The sequence below is a fragment of the Rattus norvegicus genome, chromosome 1 (genome assembly GCF_036323735.1).
Source record: "Rattus norvegicus strain BN/NHsdMcwi chromosome 1, GRCr8, whole genome shotgun sequence".
Taxonomy (NCBI): domain Eukaryota; kingdom Metazoa; phylum Chordata; class Mammalia; order Rodentia; family Muridae; genus Rattus; species Rattus norvegicus.
In genome coordinates this window covers 63,073,733-63,082,243 of record NC_086019.1, presented here as the reverse complement: position 1 = coordinate 63,082,243, position 8,511 = coordinate 63,073,733, and the positions used below count along the sequence as shown (strand labels likewise).

The 8,511-nt window shown below is 44.3% G+C and overlaps 1 protein-coding gene across 1 annotated transcript; it reads left to right on the top strand.

Moving 5' to 3' along the window:
* Positions 1-4,070: 4,070 nt before the first annotated feature.
* LOC134484876 (sperm motility kinase Y-like) lies at positions 4,071-7,724 on the top strand. The gene is made up of 2 exons (XM_063280756.1): positions 4,071-4,685; positions 5,759-7,724. Exon 2 carries the CDS (start codon positions 5,775-5,777, stop codon positions 7,302-7,304), a length of 1,530 nt encoding a protein of 509 aa, XP_063136826.1. The 5' UTR covers positions 4,071-4,685; positions 5,759-5,774; the 3' UTR covers positions 7,305-7,724.
* The last annotated feature ends 787 nt before the right edge of the window (positions 7,725-8,511 follow it).

Here is an 8,511-nt window from a genome sequence, read left to right as displayed (position 1 = left end):
CTGACTGTGTGGTGTGAGGAATGCTGCTGTGCACTGACTGTGTGGTGTGAGGAATGCTGCTGTGCACTGACTATGTGCTGTGAGGAATGCTGCTGTGCACTGACTGTGTGGTGTGAGGAATGCGGCTGTGCACTGACTGTGTGGTGTGAGGAATGCTGCTGTGTACTGACTGTGTGGTGTGAGGAATGCTGCTGTGCACTGACTGTGTGTTGTGAGGAATGCTGCTGTGTACTGACTGTGTGGTGTGAGGGATGCTGCTGCACTGACTGTGTGGTGTGAGGAATGCTGCTGTGCATTGATGCTGCCTTTTTTCCCCACTGTTTTTTTTTTTTTATTAACTTGAGTATTCCTTATTTACATTTCGAGTGTTATTCCCTTTCCCGGTTTCCGGGCAAACATCCCCCTCCCTCCTCCCCTTCTTTATTGGTGTTCCCCTCCCCATCCTCCCCACATTGCCACCCTCCCCCAACAATCTAGTTCACTGGGGGTTCAGTCTTAGCAGGACCCAGGGCTTCCCCTTCCACTGGTGCTCTTACTAGGATATTCATTGCTACCTATGAGGTCAGAGTCCAGGGTCAGTCCATGTATAGTATTTAGGTAGTGGCTTAGTCCCTGGAAGCTCTAGTTCCTTGGCATTGTTGTTCATATGGGGTCTCGAGCCACTTCAAGCTCTTCCAATTCTTTCTCTGATTCCTTCAACGGGGGTCCTATACTCAGTTCAGTGGTTTGCTGCTGGCATTCGCCTCTGTGTTTGCTGTATTCTGGCTGTGTCTCTCAGGAGCGATCTACATCCGGCTCCTGTCAGTCTGCACTTCTTTGCTTCATCCATCTTGTCTAATTAGATGGCTGTATATGTATGGGCCACATGTGGGGCAGGCTCTGAATGGGTGTTCCTTCTGTGTCTGTTTTAATCTTTGTCTCTCTATTCCCTGTCAAGTGTATTCTTGTTCCCCTTTTAAAGAAGGAGTGAAGCATTCACATTTTGATCATCCGTCTTGAGTTTCGTTTGTTCTAGGCATTTAGGGTAATTCAAGCATTTGGGCTAATAGCCACTTATCAGTGAGTGCATACCATGTGTATTTTTCTGTGATTGGGTTACCTCACTCAGGATGATATTTTCCAGTTCCACCCATTTGCGTACGAATTTCATAAAGTCATTGTTTTTGATAGCTGAGTGATATTCCATTGTGTAGATGTACCACATTTTCTGTATCCATTCCTCTGTTGAAGGGCATCTGGGTTCTTTCCAGCTTCTGGCTATTATAAATAAAGGCTGCGATGAACATAGTGGAGCAAGTGTCTTTTTTATATGTTGGGGCATTTTTGGGGTATATGCCCAAGAGAGGTATAGCTGGATCCTCAGGCAGTTCAATGTCCAATTTTCTGAGGAACCTCCAGACTGATTTCCAGAATCGTTTTACCAGTCTGCAATCCCACCAATAATGGAGGAGTGTTCCTCTTTCTCCACATCCTCGCCAGCATCTGCTGTCACCTGAGTTTTTGATCTTAGCCATTCTCACTGGTGTGAGGTGAAACCTCAGGGTTGTTTTGATTTGCATTTCCCTTATGACTAAAGATGTTGAACATTTCTTTAGGTGTTTCTCAGCCATTCGGCATTACTCAGCTGTGAATTCTTTGTTTAGCTCTGAACCCCATTTTTTAATAGGGTTATTTGTTTCCCTGCGGTTTAACTTCTTGAGTTCTTTGTATATTTTGGATATAAGGCCTCTATCTGTTGTAGGATTGGTAAAGATCTTTTCCCAATCTGTTGGTTGCCGTTTTGTCCTAACCACAGTGTCCTTTGCCTTACAGAAGCTTTGCAGTTTTATGAGATCCCATTTGTCGATTCTTGATCTTAGAGCGTAAGCCATTGGTGTTTTGTTCAGGAAATTTTTTCCAGTGCCCATGTGTTCCAGATGCTTCCCTAGTTTTTCTTCTATTAGTTTGAGTGTGTCTGGTTTGATGTGGAGATCCTTGATCCACTTGGACTTAAGCTTTGTACAGGGTGATAAGCATGGATCGATCTGCATTCTTCTACATTTTGACCTCCAGTTGAACCAGCACCATTTGCTGGAAATGCTATCTTTTTTCCATTTGATGGTTTTGGCTCCCTTGTCAAAAATCAAGTGCCCATAGGTGTGTGAGTTTTTTTCTGGGTCTTCAATTCTATTCCATTGGTGTATCTGTCTGTCTCTGTACCAATACCATACAGTTTTTATCACTATTGCTCTGTAATACTGCTTGAGTTCAGGGATAGTGATTCCCCCTGAAGCAACCAGAGCTTCCAGGGACTAAGCCACTACCTAAAGACTATACATGGACTGACCCTGGACTCTGACCTCATAGGTAGCAATGAATATCCTAGTAAGAGCACCAGTGGAAGGGGAAGCCCTGGGTCCTGCTAAGACTGAACCCCCAGTGAACTAGTCTATGGGGGGAGGGCGGCAATGGGGGGAGGGTTGGGAGGGGAACACCCATAAGGAAGGGGAGGGGGGGAGGGGGATGTTTGCCCGGAAACCGGGAAAGGGAATAACACTTGAAATGTATATAAGAAATACTCAAGTTAATAAAAAATATATATATAAAAAATACTCAAGTTAATATATATATACACACACACACTGAGGTCAACCCTAGATAGGGCATAGAGTAATCCACACATCATGGGATTCAATGGGGCGTTTTATGAAAGAGCTATTTCCCAGGAGCACACCTGTGTGTCAAGGCCTCCCTTCCAGCTAGGCATTTGGAATCTCCAGTGCTAAACACTGTCTCTTCCTTTGCAGAAGTGAAACATAATAAAAATTCACACTTCACAGTACAGTGAATAGCAGTAATCGCGAAAGGTGTAAATAGAACCGTTTAGTACCAGAGTATGTGGATTGATGTTATATGAAATGTGTGTGGATGCCGTGCAGTATCCTCTTCCATGTACCTACATACTGAGCAACGACCCTGTACAATTTCTCTCTAGACAGAACCATCTGGAATTCACTCACTGAGGGACTTATGCCCTGGAGTGGCAGCTACAGGTAGGACTTGTGCAACCATGTCACGAAGCGAAGAGACAGAGATGCATGGATTAAATGGAGAGAAGCAGATTGGAATGGTGGAGAGGCTAACCTGCCAACAACTCCAAACCCCCAGCAGGATGACAATGGAGAACAGCGAGCAGTTTCCCAGCCAGCCTCACTCTCCATAGACAGACTTCTTCCAGTCCTTCCATTTTCCCAAGGAAAGAAAAGTTCAAAAAGCAGGGACAGGGAAAGAAAAACTGCTCTACTCCCAGGAGCCAAGGACAAGCCCCCTGGCACCTCCCTGTCTGAGCCCATAAGCAGAGACAGCCCAGTCCTGGGATCATCTCTAGAGGCTCAGGGACCCAGGCAGATGAGCCCTTGAATCACAAAGGGTTCCTCTACAGCATTCTATGGGTGTCAGTCCTGAGTCCCTGAGCCTGAGGTGCTCTGCACAGCTATTCAGAGAAGCCTTCTCCTGATCTCTGTACAAAGATCTCTGTGTTGGATGTCAAAGGAGAGTGTCCACCCAGCATGGGTTGGGGCTCTGGCCCTCTAATCTGTTGGTCCATGTTAACTTCTCCACAGAGAAAGCTTATGAGCTTTGCTGATGCATCCATTAGGCGTTTGGGGGATTCAAACTCAAGTCTCTGCCTAGTCCTGCAGCTTTGTCTCAGGTGTTTGATGATAACCTAGAGCCTTTCTGAGGACTTATGAGAACAGTGTCCTCTTGATGGGTCAGTTTAGAAACAGCTTTGTCTTTAAAAAAAGAAAACTATACCATCAGTTTGAGGCTAATCCTTCAGAATTCAAAGATAATGTGACACCCTGAGTGTAGACATGAGGACTTCGAAGCAGGATGCAAAGTAAACATTCAAAACAGAGAACTATGGACAGCTAAACATCTTACAGGGTTTTATTTCTAACAGCCTAAAGTCTTTCCATAGCCCATAGAAGCCACGGTCTCAGAGTCCTTCCCAACCATGTTGACAGGTCCTATTGTGACCTCATGAGGAGCGACTGTGAGGCGTCCCAGCCAACAGATGTTAAGCTGTTGCCAGGCCTGGATTTCTTTGAGTGCTTTGAGAGGAGGTGTGGAGTGGAGCCCTCTGCGACTTGTTTGTATCTTGTGAGCTGTGTGTGGTTGTATTGGATTTTACTGTACTGTGTATATGTGTATCTATCAGTGTGTGTAAGAGAGTGTGTGCTGACAGATTTGCCTGTGTGTGAGTGTGTGTACACTTTCGCTTGTGTGTTTGTCAGTATATGTAGGAGTGTGTGAGTTTACAGGTTTGTATGTGTGTATGTGTTTGTATGTGTGTATGTCTTCTTGTGCGTATGTGTATCCCTGTGTGTATGTGTGTATGTGTCTGACGTGTGTTTTTCCAGGTTTGCTTGTGTGTAAGTATGCGTGTTTTGTGTGAATCTGGGTGTTTGTAAGAGTTTGTGTGAGTATAAGTTCACTTCTGTGTATTTCTGTGTGTGTGCCTGTGTGTGTGCCTGTGCCTGTGTGGGTGCCTGTGTGTGTGTGTGTGTGTGTGTGTGTGTGTGTCTGTGTGTCTGTGTGTGCACGTGCCCATCCCCTTTTGCCCCTTGTATCTATATTACCTGCACCTCAGTGCAAGAGAGTGTAGAGGCCAGAAATCACCCCGGCTGCTGTTCCTGAGGTAGGTTCTCAACCTTATTTTCAAGACAGGCTCTCTCACTGGCCTGCAGCTGCCCAAGTATCTGGGCTGGCTGACCAGTCGCTCCCAGGCATTTGGTATGCCAACCCCATAATATCAGTTTAAAGGCCTATGGAGATGGCTGGCTGCCTATTTCTTGATTGATTGATTTTTGGATGACTTCAAGAGAAAGAATTAGGTCACATATTGCCACGCCACTGGCTATTTCCTTATTGGGGTTTTGTTTTTTGTTTTATTTATTTATTTATTTATTTATTTATTTATTTATTTATTATGGATTGCTGGTTTCATTTTTTAGTGGTATGTTCTCACATGCTATATTACTGCTTTGATTATTTACGGTTCTGCAGTCGGATGATTAACTCTATCTCCATTTTCAATGTCCTGCGGTTTCATCCATTTACATTATTCCTGTTTCTCTATTTATTGAGTACAAGCAATCATTGGCTTAGACTTGATACAAATTTGCCCATTGTGACACTTAGACTCTTCGGCCTTTGTTTAAGGTTTACTGTTCACTGATATTTAACTGCCTTATTCCTTGTGGTTGGTTAATTTTAATTTTCAGTATTTTGCTCTGGAGAGTTGTGGATTTTTGTGGATCACTAGGTCCTGAAATTCAATAGAGTTTTCCCTTAAGTGTTGGCTTTTTATATTTGTTTGTTTTGTCTTATACTCAGTCTTTCTCCTCTCGTTTCTTTCATCTGTTTTTTTTTTCTTCAATGAACATCTATTCATAGTATTGACCATCTTTGGCCGCCCAATCCTATTGTAGTATGACGATTTTTATTTTCATCATTGCATTTACTATGTGTGTGCTCTTGGCTTTCTCTTTTGGGGTTGGTTATTTGGGTGGCTTTTACTTATGACTCTTCATATTTTCCCCTTAACTTTTTCATAATTTTGCTCTATTTTTCTAGTCTAGTTTTTACTTTGTCTTTGTTTGTTTTTTTTCTTTTTCTTTTGTTTGTTTCTTTTAGGTACCACAAGTGTAATTTTAGCTCCTATATTGCTCCATCTTTTTCATTATTTGATTCCATTTTTGTTATTTTTAGGTAGCATTAGTACTGATAAAATGCCTACAGAGACTGAGGAGGAGTTACCAACACCTACACCCGAGCCCAGTATCTCTGAGGAGGGCAACTTCCATTCCCAATACCAAGTATTGGGGACAATTGGGCAAGGGGGCAACGCCAAAGTCCTCCTGGCCCACCACCGGCTCACAGGAACCCCGGTGGCTGTCAAAGTTCTGCGAAAGGACAAGCAGTGGTTCCAGCCAGCCATGATGGAAGCAAACATAATGAGAAAGATCAACCACCCCAACATAGTGTCTCTCATACAAGTTATTGAAAAGGAAACGAGAATATACCTCATAATGGAGCTGGTGGAAGGCCAAGAACTCTACCAGTACATCAGAGAGTCAGGGCACATAGAGGAGGATGAGGCCCGGCAAATATTTGAACAGATATTGTCAGCAGTGAGCTACTGCCATGGAAAGGGGATTGTTCACCGAGACCTCAAACTGGACAATATAATGATTGATAAAAACAAAAAGGTCAAAGTCATCGACTTTGGGCTTAGCACCCAATTTCAACCTGGAAAAATGCTAAACCACCACTGCGGCACGTACTCTTTTGGTTCCCCTGAACTCCTCCTTGGCCATCGGTATGACGGGCCGAAGAATGATATGTGGATTATAGGAGTGGTCTTGTACTGTATGGTAGTGGGAAAGCTCCCATTTGATTCAGTGATCATCCAAGAACTGCAGAGACAAGTAGTGGCAGGGGTATATCCTGCTCCCTGTGGGGTTTCAAAAGAACTGGAGGACCTCCTTAGTAAATTACTAAGGGTAAATCCCAACTTTAGACCAACAGCAAGAAAGGCGATGAAACACCCTTGGTTCAAAGAACACTGGAACGGATTGATAGGTCCCTATGAAGAAATGCTTCCCCTCACACCAGACCCGGCCATTTTGGATGCCATGAAAAGCATTGGATTCCAAGCCTCTGTAGTAAAACACTCTTTAAAACAAAGAAAATATAATGAGGAAATGGCAACTTATTTCTTTCTACAAAAGCAGGCTCTCCAGGGGGATGGCTGCACAGCCCAGGCACAGCAAGTGAGTCCCGTTGTAGCCCCATTTCCTAGCCTTGATCCTGCTGCTGCTTTTAGATTAGAACCAAAGAGGAGTGGAAGCCTGCCAGTCCTTGGCACCTTGCGGGTGTCATCCTCCCATGGTCACGTATCTCACTATGGCCAGAATGCTCATCCAAAAGGAGGCAAAAGATCCACTGTGGCTGGTCGTCTCAGGCCTCTACCGATGACACCTACACAGGACCACTATCACAAATGTGCCGTGAGTGTCCCATGCATTCAAACAACAAGCATCTTCACTGAGAAGAGTAGCAATAAGGAAATCAAAGAAGACAACCCACTCTCCCACAGAGCCCCATTAGAGGATAAGCCCATCCCCAGCAGGGTCCGGCACAGAGGTTTTAAGGGGTGGACCAGGAATATAGCAAATGCCCTGATAAAGCTGTGTTGCTGCATGCCAAGGAGAAAGAAACCTCGCCTGGGGCAGAACAGAATCTCCCCCCAGAAATGAGCCACAGGGAGAGTCCAGAGAACAAGCAGCAGGCATAGCCCAGGTACCTTTGTGCTTTGTCCTTTTCAATTTGCTCTATGCTGGTCCTTCCTCTGTCTCTGGTTTCCATTTTCCCCACAATTCTTACCTTGTATATGCTCTAAGTTCTTTATGAGGTTTCCCCAACACCAAGCCTTTTCCCTCTCCTTGATTTCTCCTCTTCCCAGCAGGGACCCAATAGGATTGATGAGTTCCACACTCTACAGAGTTTTCTAGTTGGCCCATCCCTTCAGATGGCCTCCAGCTCCCCCTTAGGCCAATAGCTCCCACAGGGTGAGGACTAGAGGGTCATGGGCTCATGGACTCCTCCAGGGGCTACTGATCTTTTCACATGTGGTCATCAATCACAAGTGCTGCAGAGCAGAGTCTTATGTTTTCAAATGTAACATCCTATTCCATTATGCCTCAAAACTAATTAACAAGGTTTGTCATTGAATAAGTATCAACAACCTAGTTTGTGGGTTATAGTTGATGGTCAGAATCCTGCATGCATGCATATTGTTTTGCATACTGGTTTTTTTTTGTTCCTAAGACCTAGTGATCTATTGAATTTTATAGGTAGTAGTTCTAAATGTTTTCTTTCAAAGACCTCAACTGAGAAGTAGAAAAAAGAAGTTATAATATAGTAAGGCAAATCAAAGCCCCAAATGGTAAGCTAAGAATTCTACCTCACTGTCTTTTTTGCTTGGAATAAATTGTCTTGTCTATTTCACAGTGTCATCTGGAAATTCTTTCATATCCTCAGTATAAACAGTAGGTGATTTCAGACACATGGCAATGGAAAAGACACCAGCAGAAACTACAGCAGCAACAGGAGTAGCAACAATAGCAGAAGCAGCATTAGGCACAGAAGCAGCAGGAGGAGGAGAGCGAGGAGGGTAGGAGGAGGAGGAGGAAGAGGAAGATGAAGAGAGGAGGAGAAAGAAGAGGAGGAGGAGGAAGAGAAGGAAGAGGAGGAGAAAGAGGAGGATGAACAGCAGGGGGAAGATTTTGATTCCCTGTCCCCGTGAGAATTGCTGATGACTACTTCTGGACACAGATATCATGCTGAGAACTGTTTATCAAAATGATTTAACAGAATATTAATGTTCATAGAAGACATGTCAATGTTCCTGAGGGCATGCAGCCCTGGAAAAGAGAGCCAGATGGCAGAGGCAAGCAGTGTGGA